Source organism: Pelophylax lessonae (genome assembly GCF_965119305.1).
Source record: "Pelophylax lessonae genome assembly, chromosome: 13".
Lineage (NCBI taxonomy): Eukaryota > Metazoa > Chordata > Amphibia > Anura > Ranidae > Pelophylax > Pelophylax lessonae.
The window spans coordinates 178514509-178533269 of NC_138780.1; the positions used below are offsets into that span (position 1 = coordinate 178514509).

At 45.2% G+C, this 18761-nt stretch overlaps 1 protein-coding gene across 1 annotated transcript in view; it reads left to right on the forward strand.

The window, feature by feature from the left end:
• Positions 1-5049: 5049 nt before the first annotated feature.
• Positions 5050-18761, forward strand: part of NPC2 (NPC intracellular cholesterol transporter 2) — a 59929-nt gene continuing 46217 nt past the window's right edge. The window contains exons 1-2 of the mRNA XM_082242695.1: positions 5050-5138; positions 5857-5964. Coding sequence (XP_082098821.1) covers positions 5054-5138; positions 5857-5964 — 193 coding nt within the window. The 5' untranslated portion in view covers positions 5050-5053. The remainder of the gene's footprint in view (positions 5139-5856; positions 5965-18761) is intronic.

An 18761-nucleotide genomic window follows, 5' to 3' on the forward strand; every position in this document is an offset into this window, starting at 1 on the left:
ATTGGTCCATGTCTTCTGGAAAAGGGAGTATGGCTGTGCGGCCATCGCTTGAGGCAATTAGGCAAGCAGGAAATCCCCATCTGTAAGGTATGTTCGCTTGGCGGAGCTTATCAGTGTGGGGCTTGAGAGCACGGCATCAGTCAAGGGTCTCTTTAGCCAGGTCGGAATACAGGGCCAGGGTGACCCCATCAAACTCCAGGGGCTGCGCCTCTCGTGCTCTTTTCATGATGAGTTCCTTTTCGCCATAGTAATGGACGCGGCATATTACATCGCGTGGGCTGTCGGTCATCGGGTTACGTAGGCGGAGGGCCCGGTGTACACGGTCTAGGAGCAGCGGGTGATCCACCGGGTTGCCCAAAAGTTTGTTGAATATGCCCCGAATGGTGGCAGCGAGATCCTCATCTTTGGTTGCCTCAGGCAGACCCCACACGCGGATATTATTGCGGAGGTTCCTGTTTTCCTGATCCTCGATCTTGTAAAGCGCCATTCTATGTGGTATGGCCACCTGCTTTTGATTCAATTGTAAGTCTCTTATGGCTGCAGCGTGGTCGGCTAACCTGTGCTCTGTCTCCTCCAACCGTGTGAGTATCTGGGAAAGGTCTGATCGTACTGCCGAGACCTCTTTGCGGATGGTGCGCTCCAAGCTATGTAAGAGAGAAGCCAAGTCCTGTTTGGTGGGGAGCTCGCTGATCAGTGCAGCCACTTCAGCTCGGCTGGGAGAGAAGCTGCGGCCGTCTGTGTCACAGGAGGACGCGGGTGAGCTGTGGCGGGAAGACTGCCTGATGATGGGGACGGAGCATCCACCATGTTGAGAGCGGCCCAGATCCCCGGCTTCTATAGAGTCTTCCGTTTCAGTGGCCAGGAAGCGTTTAATAGAGCCCACAGCCGTGCCTTTAGCTGACAGGGAACGTCCTGTGCGTTTTCCCATGTCGGATGGAGCAGTTAGCGGGTGAGATGATGGAGCAAATCGCACTTTTCCGGAGGCCTTTGGCAGAGCTCTTTTCCCGCACCTCCTCACAGCTTAATGCGGAAGTCACGCCCCCCCCTGTTCAAACCACACATGTGAGGTATCGCCACAATCGCCAGAGCGAGAGCAATCATTTAAAAAAAATGAGCTACACTATAACTCTAAACTGGTAACCGTTAAAAATTTTGAAAGCGTCGCCTATGGAGATTTTTAGTGACCGTAGTTTGTCGCCATTCCGCGGGTGTGCGCAATTTTAAACCGTAACATGTTGGGTATCTATTTACTCGGCGTGACATCATCTTTCACAATGCATAAAAAATGGGCCAACTTTACTGTTTAGTTTTATTTAAATGCAGTGAAATGTAATTTTTCCAAAATAATGGCCTTTGAAAGACCGATGCGCAAATAAAGCGTGACAAAAAATATTGCAATGACCGCCATTTTATTCTCCAGAGTCTTTGCTAAAAAAATATATAATATAATGTTTGGGGGTTCTAAGTAGTTTTCTAGCAAAAAAAGTATTTAGCTGCAGAATTTAAAAAAAAACACAGATATAACAAAACACAAAAAGATTCCAAGCTCTCCTTACCGACCAGTCTGCGACCAACCAATTTTACCTGTCCAACAGTATGCGTTAAAAACAGGGGTTTAGTTGCACATGCTTAAGTTGTACATGCGGAAGCCACATCCCCTTAAATACAATAAAACCACAAAACAAAGATGCCGGAGTTGTCAATGTCTCAGTTCTCACACCCAGGGCCGCAGCTTACAAGGGCTGGAGGGGTAACCGGTACCGATGGCAGACCCACATCAGGCTACAGGCCTGGAAAGCCTGCTACACAGGTGTGGGCAGTAACCATTTGTTTGTGCTTCAGACACTGTGTAGTAAAGGTTGTTATAACAGAGGGGCTGGCAGTAATTGTGCTCACTGACTTAGCAACCACTTTAATCTTTAATGTGGCAAATTACAACAGAAACAGATAATCAGAATTCACTGCAAGGAACTTGGAGTGTTGTGATTGGCTGTTCTTTTTGGTTCCTCCATGCATCAGTTTAATATGGATGATGGACATGCCAGGGAGAAATGTAAATTCCTGTAAGGAGGTAGATTATAACTTCACTCCATTTACAGCCCACACTTGAGGGGGTTGGGAAAGCTGAAGTGGCTGTGAATAGTAGACATGCGCAATTTGTTTTGGTCCGAATACAAACTCTGAGTTTTTATTTATTCTGAGATTCTGATGTATCGGAATCTCCTAATAAAAAAGTAACAAATTTAGTTGAAAATTAGTTTTGTTTATTCCTTTTCAAACAAATTACAAATTTTCGGAAGGACTCTAATTCGGATGGGTTGAGAAATAAAATAATAAATAAATAAAATTCTGTGTGAAGAATAGCTGGTTGTTAAGCAGCTGGCCGCCGGTTCTTAACAACCGATGACTCATCAGCTGTCAGCGGGCTTCCCCACTAACTAACTAGCTGAAATGTAAACAAAACAATGCCAGCAATAGAAAATTCGCCCCCACCTCACCCGAAATCCATACCAGACCTTTATCTGAGGATGCAGCCCGGAAGGCCAGGAAAGATGGGGGGTGATGAGCGAGCGCCCCCCCCCCTTCTAAACCATACCGGGCCACATGCCCTCAACATGGGAGGAAGCTTTGTCCCCCCCCCCACCCAAAGCACCTTGTCCCCATGTTGATGGGGACAAGGGCCTCTTCCCTACAACCCTGGGCTGTGGTTGCGGGGGTCTGCGGGCAGGGGGCTTATCAGAATCTGGAAGGCGCCTTTGCCAAGAGGGCCTTCAGATCCTGGCCCCACCCATGTGAATGAGTTTAGAGTACATAGTACTCCTGCCCATTCACCAAAAAAGTGTAAAAAAGTGAAAAAAAACAGTACACGAGTTTGACAATTCCTTTTTTTTTTTTTAAATAAAAAGCAATATCCCCCGATGTAAATTCATCATCAATAACGCCGCCACTACCGGTCCCGAAAAAAAGAAAAAAAACCTCCAGCCTCTTCGAATGCTCTCCGCCAACTGCCTGCTTCTCCGTCTGACACTTCTTAAAATAGCTCTGGGGGCGGAGTCACCTGATGACATCAGCGGATGACCCTTTCCCCTTGTGACTTATCGACCCAGCATGCCCTGGCTGTTGACATCACAAGGGGGCGTGGTCACCTGCTGACATTGATTGACTCCGCCCCTTAGCTATTTAAGAAATGTCAGATGGAGGAGCAGGCATTCGGTGGGGAGAGTTCAACAAGGCCAGAAGTTTTCTTTTTTTTCGGGTCCGGTGGTGCGTGAGATGGATCTACATCGGGGATATTGTGTTTTATTTTTTTTAAAAGGAATTATCAAAAACTTGTGTAGTGTCTTTATTCACTTTTTTGGTGAGTGAGTAGGGGTACTCATCCACAATAGGGGGGGGGCAGGAACTGGAGGTTTCCAGATTCCGATAAGCCCCCTCACGCAGACCACCACAAACACAGCCCAGGCTCTCGGGAAGAGGCCCAAGGTGCTTTGGGGTGGGGCCATTTGATGTCCCCCCCCCCTTTTCTGGCCTTTCGGCTGCATAATTGGATAAAGGTCTGGTATGGATTTTGGGGGGGGGGGGACCCCACGTTTTTTTTTTGCATTTTGGCGTGGGGTTTGCCCTAAAATCTATACCATTTTCTATTGCTGCTATTGTTTTGTTCACATTTCAGCCATCAGCGGGAAAGCTCGCTGACAGCTGAGGAGTAATTGGTTGTTAAGGACACAGCGGCTCGCTTCCCAACCCGTTGCTTAATAACCACATATTCTTCACAGGGAATTCAAATTGGTCGATCATTTTTCGACTGACTTGATTTTGAGTCATTCCGATTTAGCACCCTCCTAAGTAGGTGCTAGGCAAAATATATGTTTGGCCCTGTTCTGCTTATCAGGAGGGCCTGATCTGTTAGTTAGCCTGTCACATGCTTCCAGGTGTGACCTGTTGAGTCTGGGGAGTCTCCCCACTGTATCCAATAAGGGGCCTTGTTGGACAGTGGAGGAAACCTAGCCAATAGCACACCAGGGTTTATGACTGTCCCAGTGGGTGGGCATTGCTGCAATGCATCCTGGGATTGCAAATTAATCCTGAGGGGGCATGTGACAGGGTGTCTTTTGGCGGGAGCAAAGTCCCAGGAGGAGGTGGACAGCTGTCACTCCTCCTGCTGAAGTGAGGAAGGTGGTCCAGGCATTTGGCCTAGGCACCAGGCGTTGAGCTGTGCTGAGAGGATCCAGTGTGTGCTGACCAAGTGGAGCTGCTGGGCAGAATACTTCCGGAAAAACAGTATCGGGAGTACTCAAGCATCTGCCCATTGGACTGCCTAAGAGAGGGGACCACTCCAGAGAGGTCAGGGAATCAAGAAGCCAGCTAACCCGGTGTGTTACTGTAAAGTGGGCGCCAAGTTGTAAAACCCTGAAGATTAGGGGTAAAAAGGGGGCACAAGGAAAGGGCCCTGAAGTTGCTCAGCAGTGCAGTCTACATTACAAGTCAGCTACCTCAGGAAAGGAGTACCTTAGGAAGCTAATAGGACTCTTTCACAGTCAAACGAAAAGTAAAGTAAGCGGCCTAGCCGTGACGAGCATTAGTCAGCATTAACTAGCGTCAGTCAGCGTTAACCAGCGTCAGTCAGCGTTTTTGCATTGTCCCTGCCTATTGTGCATAGTTCAGTTTGTTGGAGTATCCCACTCATTACTTCTTCTACCCAAGTTCTCAATAAAACCTAAAAACCAAAGAAACTGGACTGGTCCTTGTTTGAGGTAAAAACACTTGGAAACATGCCAGATTGTTCTACTGTTGCTAATGGTAACCCAGGGGAACCCGTCTTCAGTAGCTCCCAAGGGAGTAGTGCTACACCAAAAATTTGGAATTCGTTAGAAAATGAATAAATGAAACAAAATAAAATGAAACGAACTCCGAAACTAATCAGCGAAAACAAAATTAGTAACATAACGTATCTATCCCTATCTAAACACATTTTTCCCTTCTGCACATGTCTAGTGAATAAGAGAGAAGCAGAGAACTTGTGGTCGTAGATTGTCTCCCCTCAGCTGTCACCATGTCGCTGGGTCACATCGCACTGCTGCTGCCACTGACCATCTTCGCTGTCGTTGTTGGGGAGCCGCTGGAGTACGATGACTGTGGTGAGTCGGTATTGATGTCATAAAGCGGAGTTCTGGCCTCGGGGGTGAAATTTCGATAAAAATACCCCTGGGACAGTCAGGGCTAGTACATTCCATAATGGAAAGCCTCTGAACTGTCATAGGTTGCACTTATCTTTTAGAAGAAATACTTACCTTGAAAATGTATTCTCCAGCGCTGCCATCTCAGGTGTGGGCAGCTGAAGCCAGCGCGTCCTCTTCCGTGTCCTCTTGTCCCAGAATGCCCTGCACCCGCCCCACTCGTCACTTCCGGGGCATGCACGTCATCCCTGCACAGCTTCTGGGCATGCCCACAAGCTGTTTAGCAGGGAATTACGCGCCTGCACCGGAAGTGACGAGCGGGGGCCAGTGCAGGCACAATGCAAGGAGGAAGTGATGGCGCGGGCCACAGCCACAGAGGGGGGAAGAGGAAGAAAGGTGAGTATATTTTCTTCAATAACAAGGTAAGTAAACAAAAAAAAAAATTGTGATTATCCATTTGTTTTTCAGGTGACACTAAGCAAACGGATGGCCCAAAATCCATTTTGTCGATTTTGAGGCCGGAACTCCGCTATAAGATGGTATCAGCCAATTGTCTCCTTCTTATCTACGCCAAGCTGAATTGAGGGTGGAGTATGGAATGAGGGTCAGCTAATGCAAAATAATAATCTCAGCACGTTGCTGGCCTTTGACTAGCTGTTTTATCATTGCATCATTGCAGGTGGTGAGAACGGGAATCTGCTAAGGGTGGACGTGTCTCCATGTCCCATGCAGCCGTGTAAGCTAATAAAAGGCAGCACCTACACCGTCAATGTCACCTTCACCAGTGGTAAGTGTGATGTGTGTAGAGGCACTGTACGGTGCTTGGTGTGTGGGCGCTCAGGTGCACATTGTGTGTGGCGGCCACGTAGGGGAGCATAACGTGTGTTCATACAGGAGCTGTATGGGGCATGGTGTGTGCAGGGCCGTCTTTAATATTGATTGGACCCTGGGCAAACATTTTCTTGGAGCCCCCCCTGGAATACACTTATCAACTATTTGCAGGCAGCATGGGCTGAAGGGGCAGCTGCTTTGGGCCCCACAACATTGACTGGGCCCGGGGCAGCTTCCCCTTTTGCCCTGTGTTAAGGACAGCCCTGGGTGTGTGTAGAAGTGATGTACGGAGTTGTGGTGTGTATGTGCAGACACTGTATGAGCATTGTGTGTAAAGGTGCTGTAGGGGTGGGATGTGTGTGGAGGTGTTGCCTCTACAACTTAGTGACCATGTCTGTTTCATCCGCCAGGTAAGGCAACTCCAAACTGCAACGCTGAAGCCTACGGTTTAATTCTTGCTTTAGCTTTACCCCTTTCCCTGCCAGAAGCAGACGGGTGTAAGAGTGGAGTGGCCTGCCCCCTGCAGGAAGGTGTAACCTACAACTACGTCACCAATTTGCCTATCACGGCAGAGTACCCCAACGTAAGTAGAATTGTGTTTGTATTACATTAATAGATGAATGCTAGAAAATGTGTTACCATAGAGGTGGCTCTGAAAAATGTTCCTGCAAACTGCTACAAAATCCTGCTGTAAATTCCAAACTTGCTATAAAATTCCCACATTGGAAAGTCATTATTTTCATTGCTTTAGAGCAAACCAGGTACATAGGTACCAAGAGACTACATCTCCGAACCTGCACTGACCCACCATACAAACTACAGTAATACATTGTAGAGATGAAGGTGGGTCAAAATTACTACTTTGTTCTTTGTCTGGCCATCATCTTCTAAGCCATCGACCCATAAGTTTAACCACTTCAATACCGAGCACTTTTACCTCCTTCCTGCCCAGGCCAGCTTTCAGCTCTGTCGCATTTCGAATGACAATTGCGTGGTCATGCAACACTGTACCCAATACTGCGATCCCCCGATGTTGGCACCTCAAGCAGATTCATCCATCATCTTCGGGTGCAGGCTTCGGCATTGCAAGTAAGGGAAACCAGCCTTCCGGCTTCACTGCCCGTTTCCCTAATGTGCATGCGCGAGTCACGCTTCGCTTTCTGAATGGCCCCGCAGTCTTCTGGGACACACAGGTCCCAGAAGGCAGTGGAGGGAAGGAGGACTGGCTGAACATGACATAAATTGCCGTGCAATAATCTTACCTGTCAAAACTAGGTACCTGCTTACCCCCCCCCCCCCCAAGTGCCAAGTGTGGCAGTGGAGGGGGGAGGGTATGAACAAGTGGAGCTTCCCCTAATAACATTTTCATTTTTTATTACATTTTTTTGCATTTTTTTTTAACACACCAGAGCAATATCATTTTACAATAGTAACATTGTACTACTCAGCAAAGTGATCTGGTTTTTTTATTACACACATTATGACTGTTTATAGCAGTGAATTTCATTGCTATAAGCATTTTACTGAATACAACGGATTTAGTTTGTTTAGTTGTGATTAGCTGTGATTGTCCAGAGCTAATCAAATGGTACAGATGGGCTGTTATTGGCCCACCACCATGTGATCACATTGACCAATCACAGCTAGCAACACAATTATACACAATGGATGGCATGAAAGGAAGCCATCCATTGTTTCTAACTGTCATGTTATCTGCTGTGATTGGTCACATAGTAGCGGCAGTGAGTCGGTACACTGATCAGTCATCAGCTGTGTCCGGTGGACTGCGTGTCCCCTTCTGAGAGGACATCATATGACGTCCACTCAGAAGGAGAAAGCACCCGCCTGGCCGTCAATCTGGTATAGGCCAAGTGGGAAGGTGTTAAAGTGATACTAAAGTCTTGTTTTTTTTTTTTTTTTTATTTAAAAACAACAAACATATTATACATTCCCCCTCTGTGCAGTGGTTTTGCACAGAGCAGCTCAGATCCTCCTTTTCTTGGGTCCCTCGCAGGCGCTCCTAGTCCCTCCCTCCTGTCGAGTGCCCCACAGCAAGCAGCTTGCTATGGGGGCACCCATGCCAAGCAACAGCTCTGTGTGTCCATTCAGACACGGAGCCACAGTTCTGCCCCGCCCCCACTCCTGTTTGGCTAACTGACTTTGATTAAAAGCAGCAGGAGCCAATAGCGCCGCTGCTGTGTCACAGCCAATCAGGAGGGAGAGTCCCAGATGGCTGAGGCTCTCGTGGACATCGCTGGAGCGAGATGGGGCTCATGTAAATATTGGGGGAGGGGGGCTGCTGCACACTGAAGGTTTTTTATCTTCAAAGATAAAAAAAAGGTTTTATCTTATCTTAACCACTTGCCGACCGCCGCACGACTATCTACGTCGGCGGTCAGCCCCTCACAGGCAAACTAACGTAGGGCTACGTTGCTTGCTTGTGAGGGTCTAGGGAGCGAGCGCGCGCCCCCGGAGGCGCGCTCCCGCTCCCGCTCCCGCGTGGTCACGGACCCCCCCGCGCGTGTGACCAGCGGACCCGATGTCCGCCGGCCACTCGGCGATCGGCGGGGGAGAGGGAGAATGTCAGGCAGCTTGTGTAAACAAACTGCCTGTCATTCTCCTCGCTGCAAAGACACTGATAAAACGGATCTAGTATGTAGATCCGTTGATCAGTGTCCTTACAGCTAGAGCCACAGCCAATCACAGTAGAAACCACGCCCCTAGGGACACACACAGCCCCTCCCTTCCAAATAAAGTTAACCCCTTCACTACCAGTGTATTTTTACAGTAACAGTGCATATGTATAGCACTGATTACTGTAGAAATGTCACTGGTAACCCCAAAAGTGTCAAAAATGTCAGTCAAGGGTCCGATCTGTCCGCCGCAATGTCGCAGTACCGCAAAAAAAAAAATCGCAGATCGCCGCCATTACGCGTTAAAAAAAAAAACAACAAAAATGACAAAAATCTTTCCCTTTGTTAGTAAACGCGATAACTTTTGCGCAAACCAATCAAAATACGCTTTTTGCGATTTTTTTTTACCAAACATAGGTAGCATAAAACAAATTGGCTGAAAATTTTTAAAAATTTTGATTTTTACATTTTTTTTGGGGGAATTTCATATAAAAAAAATGTGAAAAATATTGCTATTTTTGCAAAATTGACGCTCTTTTTTTGTTTATAGCGCGTGATCAAAAAATCGCACAGGTGATCAAATACCACCAAAAGAAAGCTCTGTTTGTGGGAAAAAAAGGACGTCAAATTCGTTTAGGTACAGCGTCGCACGACCGCGCAATTGTGTGTTAAATTCACGCAGTGCCGAATCGCAAAATACCCCCTGGTCGGAATGGGGATAAAATCTTCCGGGGCTTAAGTGGTTAAAAACCTTCTACCTTTAAAACCACTTTAAGAAGCTGGAGCATGAAGGTGATGACTGGGTAAGAAGTTAGGTCTAGAAGTAGTACCCATGTTTCTGACATGACAGGTTCCCTTTATCGAACTTCCTAAGTGATGCCAACCCATGAAAGGCAGCCAGTGCATGGGATAGTACACATCTCTAGTAACATGGAGGGGACAAAACAACAAATGAGTGGAAGATGGTCCTGACAATCAATTCAGGACACTGAATGGTCACTGTTGGTGGATTCCCTATCTGCATATACAGACCTATCACAAAAACCAGTCCAACTTTTTACAGTCAAGGCACCCTTGACCCTTAAAATTATGCACGAGGAGCCTCATTCTAAAATGTAAAAAAATTAAATAATGGTTTTACATAATGAAGCAACATCCACACATTTAGTACACCCAACATGAAGGCCCCTTTAACACTAGTGCGACTTGTCCCACGATTTTGGACCGCAAAATCGCATGACAAGTTGTTTTCCTTTATTTTCAATGAGCCCCATTCATATCTGTGCGTTTTGAAGTCCCACCGACTTCAAAGTAGTTCCTGCACTACTTTGGCATGATTTTAATGCGTTTTGAGGTATATAGCCATAGCCATTGCTTTCAAAATCGCGGCAAAGTCGCGTCAAAATCGCGTCGTAAAATTGTGTCGCATAAGTGTGAAAGGGGCCTCAAGGTGATTTATTCCTCCAAAGCAAATACATGTGTACACACAGGTACTGACTAGTATTCTTATATTTCTCCTCTCCCTCAGTTTCTTTCCCTCACTCAGTAAATGTGACCCCAGAGCAGTGGAAAGGGGCAGTGGAGGGGCAAAGAAGAATGCTGTGCTGGCGCCCAACGTCCTCCCATTTAACCAATTATGTCATTGGTTGTTAAGACACTGGCGGCTAGAAGGGATATGGTCCACAATGAAAACCTGTGGCTTTGTGTAACTTAAAGGCAGGCTTGACCCAGCCACTGGTTTGTATACAATTTATGGGCAATTTTTAGGCATTTTGCCAAGGCATCTCTGAAAAAACCTGAAGGCACCCCATTCGAAAAAAGGCTGACATAGACTAGCATTAAAACTAATTTATCTCATACCCACATTGGGCATCCAGGAAACATCAGGGTTACCACCGTTCTATGGTCACATGACCTCTCTCCACGTCGCAGTGATTGAGCTGTTGTTGTGTCTTTGCCCGCAGGTGAGGGTGATAGTTCACTGGCAGCTGCGTGATGCCGAAAACAAGAAGCTGTTCTGCTGGGAAATCCCAGTCCAGTTTGCGGATGTCTGAACACGAACCAAATCTTTGACATTTTATTCCTCTAATGTGTCTGTCTAGGAACCCATCCATGGACAATGTTTCTTGATTTTTGTCAAAAATAAAAGTTTGATGCTGATTTACCATATTTTAGGAGTTGTTACTGACGCTCAAAGCCAATATACAGTGCCTTGCGAAAGTATTCGGCCCCCTTGGACTTTGCCACCTTTTGCCACATTTCAGGCTTCAAACATAAAGATATAAAACTGTAATTTTTTGTGAAGAATCAACAACAAGTGGGACACAATCATGAAGTGGAACAAAATTTATTGGATATTTCAAACTTTTTTAACATATAAAAAACTGAAAATTGGGCGTGCAAAATTATTCAGCCCCCTTAAGTTAATACTTTGTAGCGCCACCTTTTGCTGCGATTACAGCTATAAGTCGCTTGGGGTATGTCTCTATCAGTTTTGCACATCGAGAGACTGAAATTTTTGCCCATTCCTCCTTGCAAAACAGCTCAAGCTCAGTGAGGTTGGATGGAGAGCGTTTGTGAACAGCCGTTTTCAGTTCTTTCCACAGATTCTCGATTGGATTCAGGTCTGGACTTTGACTTGGCCATTCTAACACCTGGATATGTTTATTTGTGAACCATTCTATCACGTACCTGGTGCTAGAGGCCAATGGAGAGAGAGGGCTTCCCTTGCGGCTAAGTTCCAGACCCCCCTGAGGATGAGAACAGGAGAGGTCAGGCCCAAAGTAGCACGGGTCGCCTTCTGGATTGTGTGCAGGAGGATCCAGAGTACAGCTGGAGTGCTGGAGTGGAATCAGCAGACAGGTGGCTCCCGTGAGGTGTTTGCAGGACTTGGATAATGCTGAGACTGGAACGTGGTCGGGTGGATAGCCAAGATCAGGAGCCAGGTGGATATCAGAGCAAGCGTGGTCAGGTGGATAGCCGAGGTCAAACACAGGAAGCAATCAGGAGACAGGTCAAGGACAAGCCGGGTTGGTAACAGGAGACAGGAACTGGAATATCACAGGGATAACACACTGGAGGAGCTGAAGATCAACCAGCAACTAAAATCACTGGCAGGTTTCCTTAAATAGGCCCAGGTAAATTGCTGGTAGTGCTGCTGGGTCCTAAAGTCCTTCTCCTGCCAAAGTGCTGATAGCGCTGTTGGGTCCTAGAGCCCTTCTCCTGGTGTTTGTGCCCTGACACATTCCATTGTAGATTTTGCTTTATGTTTTGGATCATTGTCTTGTTGGAAGACAAATCTCTGTCCCAGTCTCAGGTCTTTTGCAGACTCCATCAGGTTTTCTTCCAGAATGGTCCTGTATTTGGCTCCATCCATCTTCCCATCAATTTTAACCATCTTTCCTGTCCCTGCTGAAGAAAAGCAGGCCCAAACCATGATGCTACCACCACCATGTTTGACAGTGGGGATGGAGTGTTCAGGGTGATGAGCTGTGTTGCTTTTACGCCAAACATAACGTTTTGCATTGTTGCCAAAAAGTTCGATTTTGGTTTCATCTGACCAGAGCACCTTCTTCCACATGTTTGGTGTCTCCCAGGTGGCTTGTGGCAAACTTTAAACAACACTTTTTATGGATATCTTTAAGAAATGTCTTTCTTCTTGCCACTCTTCCATAAAGGCCAGATTTGTGCAGTATACGACTGATTGTTGTCCTATGGACAGAGTCTCCCACCTCAGCTGTAGATCTCTGCAGTTCATCCAGAGTGATCATGGGCCTCTTGGCTACATCTCTGATCAGTCTTCTCCTTGTATGAGCTGAAAGTTTAGAGGAACGGCCAGGTCTTCGTAGATTTGCAGTGGTCTGATACTCCTTCCATTTCAATATTATCGCTTGCACAGTGCTCCTTGGGATGTTTAAAGCTTGGGAAATCTTTTTGCATCCAAATCCGGCTTTAAACTTCTCCACAACAGTATCTCAGACCTGCCTGGTGTGTTCCTTGTTCTTCATGATGCTCTCTGCGCTTTAAACGGACCTCTGAGACTATCACAGTGCAGGTGCATTTATACGGAGACTTGATTACACACAGGTGGATTCTATTTATCATCATTAGTCATTTAGGTCAACATTGGATCATTCAGAGATCCTCACTGAACTTCTGGAGAGAGTTTGCTGGACTGAAAGTAAAGGGGCTGAATAATTTTGCACGCCCAATTTTTCCGTTTTTTTATTTGTTAGCAATGTTTGAAATATCTAATAAATTCCGTTCCACTTCATGATTGTGTCCCACTTGTTGATTCTTCACAAAAAATTACAGTTTTATAACGTGATGTTTGAAGCCTGAAATGTGGCAAAAGGTCGCAAAGTTCAAGGGGGCCGAATACTTTCGCAAGGCACTGTAGCAGGAAGAAGGATGGAAGTAGAGAGGACAGGAGAAACATGGGAAGAGAAACAAAAGAGGAGGTAGAGAGGACAGGGGGAGACTCAAGCAAGGAGAAAGAAGAGAGGAGGAAGAGAAACAAACTTCTATGGGGAATCTCATCATTTTTGGAAAGGCGGAAACACAAGCTACTGGGTGAAATACAGTGCCTTGAAAAAGTATTCATATCCCTTGAAATTTTCCACATTTTGTCAAGTTACATCCAAAAACATAAATGTATTTTATTGGGATTTTATGCGATAGACCGACACTGAAGGTGACACATAATTGTGAATTAGAAGGAAAATGATAAATGGTTTTCATAATTTTTTAAATTAAATATCAGAAAAGTGTGGCGTGCATTTGTATTCAACCCCCGAGTCAATACTTTGTAGCACTTTGTAGAACTGACTTTCGATGCAAGTCATTTTGGGTATGTCTCTACCAGCTTTGCACATCTAGAGAGTGAAATTTTTGCCCATTCTTCTTTTCAAAATAGCTCAAGCTCTATCAGATTTGAAACGGCAATTTTCAATTCTTGCCACAGATTCTCAATTGGATTTAGGTATGGACTTTAACTGGGCCATTGTAATACAGGAATATGCTTTGATATAAACCATTCCATTGAAGCTCTGGCTGTATGTTTAGGGTCGTTGTCCAGCCGGAAGGAGAATCTGCGCCCCAGTCTCAAGTCTTGTTTGCTGACTCTATTAGGTTTTCTTATAAGATTGCCCTGTATTTGGCTCCATCCATCTTCCCATCAACTCTGACCAGCTTCCCTGTCCCTGCTGAAGAAAAGCATGATGTGTTCAGGGTGATGTGCTGTGTTTGTTTTCCGTCACACCTACCGACCGCCTGTCCGTTTTTATCCGATCCCATCCGCCAGACGGATGGAAAATAGGGTTACCATCCGTCTAGATTTCACGGACAGGATCGGATAGCAGCAGGTGTCAGCAGACATGTGACCGTTAACACCGGTGCCCTATAGAGGTGAATGGAGCATCCGATCAGGTCCAACTAAAAAACTGATAGGCAGACCTGTCCTGAAAGGCGGCATGAAAGGGGCCTTAGTTGTCCTGTGGACAGATTCTCCCATCTGAGCTGTTGATCGCTGCAGCTCCTCCAGTTACCATGAGCCTCTTAGCTGCTTCTCTGATTAATGCTCTCCTTGCCCGGCCGGTCAGTTTAGGTGGACGGCCATGTATTGGTAGGTTTGCAGTTGTGCCATACTCTTTCCAATTTTGGATGATGGATTGAACAGTACTCTGTGAGATGTTCAAAGCTTTAAACTTTTCCACAACTTTATCCCTGACCTGTCTGGCATGTTCCTTGGCCTTCATGATGCTGTTTGTTCACGAAGGTTCTCTAACAAACCTTTGAGGGCTTCACAGAACAGCTGTATTAATACTGAGATTAAATTACGCACAGGTGAACTCTATTTACTAATTATGTTCAGCCAGTTACTATCTTTGTGACTGGTCTTTTTACATTGCATGTTCCAAATAAAGATTTTTTCAAGTTTTCACAAACCAGTGTTGAGCTCTATTAGTGCAACTCCTTTGTCCTTTTGGTTTTTTGAACTCTATTTACTAATTAGGTGACTTTTGAAGGCAATTGGTTCCACTAGATTTTAGGTAAAAGGGGGCTAAATACAAATGCACGCCACACGTTTCAGAAATTTATTTGTAAAAAAATTTTGAAAACCATTTATCATTTTCCTTCCACTTCACTAATTATGTGCCACTTTGTGTAGATTTATCACATAGAATCCCAATAAAATACATTTAAGTTTTTGATTGTAACATGACAAAATGTGGAAAATTTTAAGTTCAATTCCACTTAGTAACAGATGATGCTTTATTTATTTATTTTTTAACCAATAGAATTTATGTCTGTTTTAATCCTTTTCTCTAAATGTTCAAACATGTCCTTGCCCGGCAACTCATGACGCGCCGAAGAGGTTTTTTGCTATTGGCGGTCATGTATTTACAATTAACGTTGCCTGGCAACTAGGAAGTATAACACTAGGCGGACCTGACGTGACCATACGCTGCTCCTGATGACGTCATTGATGACGAAACGCGTAGAGCGTGGTTACGTCAGTTCCGCTTCCTGTTGACTGAGACGCACATCCGGCCGGTGGAACGCACCGCGTCCCGGAACTACCGCCACACGAGGGTGTTGCGGTCCCTAGGACATACATGCACTGTGTTTTTTATTTAATGTGAGTATTGTTATTTTATATTAATAAAGCACCAAATTTTTTACAATACTTCACTATTGGAGCCCTTCTTTCTTTCCTCATCCGGATCTCTCAAACTTTTTTGGAGTACTCTAAGAGGAGGGATTTTCCATCAAATTTCCCTGGAATAGGATACGAAGTCGGGTTTAAGTGGATTACTAGCCAACCTTCGGAGGGACCTCCAAGAGTCACCCCAAACGCTTATTACCCCTGTGGGGGTACCATCATCTGGTGAGTGCGGGAATAATAGGAGGGGAGCACTGATTCCTGTATTGAGCACCCCCATCATTCTGGAAGTCCTGTAATCCATTTATCCTGTCAAATCCCTACTTCATCACCCCCTTTTTTTGGGACTCGATTATATTTGCTATATTCGGCTATTTATATGGACAATTTTTCCTATATATTCGTTTTATATTTATTTATTTATTTATGCTATCTTATTTGTTGGACACTATTTATGATTTTTTATGTGCACAGATTTATACAAAGTTATTTACCGTTTGGCCCATTAGCACAATATATATCTGATTGATTAATTAGCACTTTAAGTATATATGGAAGACTTTTACAACATCACTTTAAATCTTTTATATAGTTATACATATATTTTTAAGATTACACATTGAATTTGTATCATCTATATCTTAAAAAAATTTTTTCTATTTATTTATCATTATATAGATACACATTTTATAACCAATTTATTCAAACTTATTTACACTTTTTAAGGATTCACTATATGAAGCTTTATATATTCTGGTTCTTATTCACTTATCACCAGTGCACTTTAAGACATATTTATTTATTTTTTCCTATTTATTAGCCTGACAGCGCCATATTACCTCCCCTTTCCTCACATTTACCAAATATAGTTATCTATATTTTTGAGGTAGGCTGCAGTCATTTATTTATTTAATTTTCTCCAAAAGCGCGGAAACTTTCCCCCTACATTTAACATGACAAAATGTGGAAAATTTTAAGGGGTGTGAATACTTTTTCAAGGCTCTGTATCTAATATTTTTGGAGGGGCTGAGATACAAAACTACTGCAGGGGAATCTCCCCATTGTGGGAGGGACAGACACCCAAACTACCAAAGGTAGCTTTTCTAACTGGGCTCTTGGATACCATACATGACAGATTAGGCGCCGCACAAAGCCTTCTGTATGCCCTCCATCTCTTTCTCTGCTCCAGGTGCTAATCCTTCAAAGAGCATGTCCTGCTTCGTCCACCCACAATACAAAACCCTGGGATTCACTCTGAATGCATCATCCAAGTCTCAAAGTGAAAGTAAAAGCTTCAGCTGCAGTCCCAGCCACCCCGCCCTCTGGGACTGTCCCAATTCTCGGGATCCCTGGGCTATGAGCCCCTCCTGCCTTGACCCTTAAGGATGGGTATGGAACTATGTGCATGATATATGACCGGACCTCCTGACTCTCCAGCACCTTTGCTCAGCATTTTTCAACATTATGTATTGTCCACCTGGGACTCAACGCGGTCTTTGAGAAAGCCCGTTCAAGGGCGAAACGCGTCAGCCCGTCCCGTTGTTTGGCTGAGACTACCATGGATATGTTGTATTTGCCATTATGAGAAATTTGTCTCTTTTTAAACTGTTTTAACAATTTAATAAAATTATTTGAATTTGTCAATATGTGGTTAATATATGTTTGAGTAAGTTGTGCTCACCTATCGGGTGCCCCCCTCAACAAATCCACCCAACTTTTACTTGGAGTAGCCAGCATCTTGCCACCTCGGTGTCCAGATCTGGGCTCTCTAATTGTCTTATGCAGTCCCAGCCTATTGGCCATACCCATCTGCCGCATTTCAACATAATTTGGCTTAGTCGTCAAGACCTCTATGACTAAACCCAATTTCGATAGAACGCGTCAGTGAGGTGTGGTCAACAGGCAGAGACTACAGCTGAAGCTTTTACTTTCACTTTGAGACTTGGCTGATACATTCAGAGTGCGACCCGGAGTTATTATTGCTGAGCTTTTGGATGGGCATACTAAACTAGAGGGTAATTCAGATATATTTTTGGGTGAAATTAGGAGACCTCACTGTTTATGGCCCACCAATAAGAGTGATAAACTGACCTGAGTTCCCAGCACAGACACTCCACATCCTCTGATTCCCGAAACACAAAAATTAATTCCCCTAAAAGTTCAGCAAAAATGTATCTGGGTCTGATCCGTCCATAGCCCACCACACACACAACCAACAACCCACCAACAGTGCTCCCCACCACATGCACACAGACAGTGCAACAGAACATATGGGTTATCGATATGGCGGTGCTCCATGCTCTTTATGTAGTAGACTTGTCTGATGAAGTAAATTTGATGCAGATATTGGGTCCTCACCTTCCGATAGTTCACATGGACCAGTCTGCTGATGTACTGCTCTGTGCTGCACAGCTAGAAGACAAAGCATTCCCTAAAACACCCAGAACCGCAAATAATCCCATGATTTATTCAAGGTCTACCCATTTCTGCACCATATAGATTATATACATCAGGCCAATACCATCTCCACGTGGTAATGCAGCAGAACCTGGCTGATTCTTCACACCATCACAAAGATCCTGAATTTGACTCCCTAACCAGCAGACAGTTTTGACCACCCAATAAACAACAGACCTCCTTCACCGCAAGCCTCCCTTTATTCCCAGGATGCTGAAGTCTGATTGGTGGGTGCAGAGGAAATGGGAGACCTTGATTAGCAGACTGATGAATGATACTCCGAGTGATAAGGAAATCTGACTGGTCAGATGAGGTTAGAGGAAAAGACGACATTCTTGGTGGGTATATGGAAGAGAAAACGCACCATGGAAATGAAAGGGATCAGAGCAGGGGCCAGTAATGCCAACCTCCTGAAGCCGGTCAGGTCTCAAACAGACAGAACACTATAGAACTGACCGGACAGAATGCCAACCTGGTAGATGACTAGCTGCCCCCATGTAGAACCAGAAAAAGACTACGATTAAGTGATGTGAAGGCTCTGACATATATAAGGTAGAGAATGGACTATGCCTGCTTCACTATAATATTCAATGAGTGGGGGTATCCTTGTCACTGCCTCTCCACCATCAGAAATTGAGTCCCCCACCCTCCCTTACATCACAGTGCACCTCTCTTACCTTGTGGTGCTGCTGGGAAGAAGCTGGAGGCATTGCTGAAAAGCAGAAAGTATAAGGTCTGGAGGAGGACTGGAGCTCTCCTGCAGCTACAGGAGAGGTGTGAGGGCCACATAAAATGGCCTGGAGGGCTGGATTCGGCCCACAGGCCTTGTGTTTGACACCTGTGCTCTAGAGCTACAAAACACTATAAGGTCAAAACTGGGCTCCGACAGAATGTGGAGCAGCATTGCATGGCAAACAATCAGTGTCTATCTTTAGCTTGTTGCGGTATGCTTTGAAAACGAAGGCTAGAAGCTGATTGGTTGCCATGCACATATGCTTC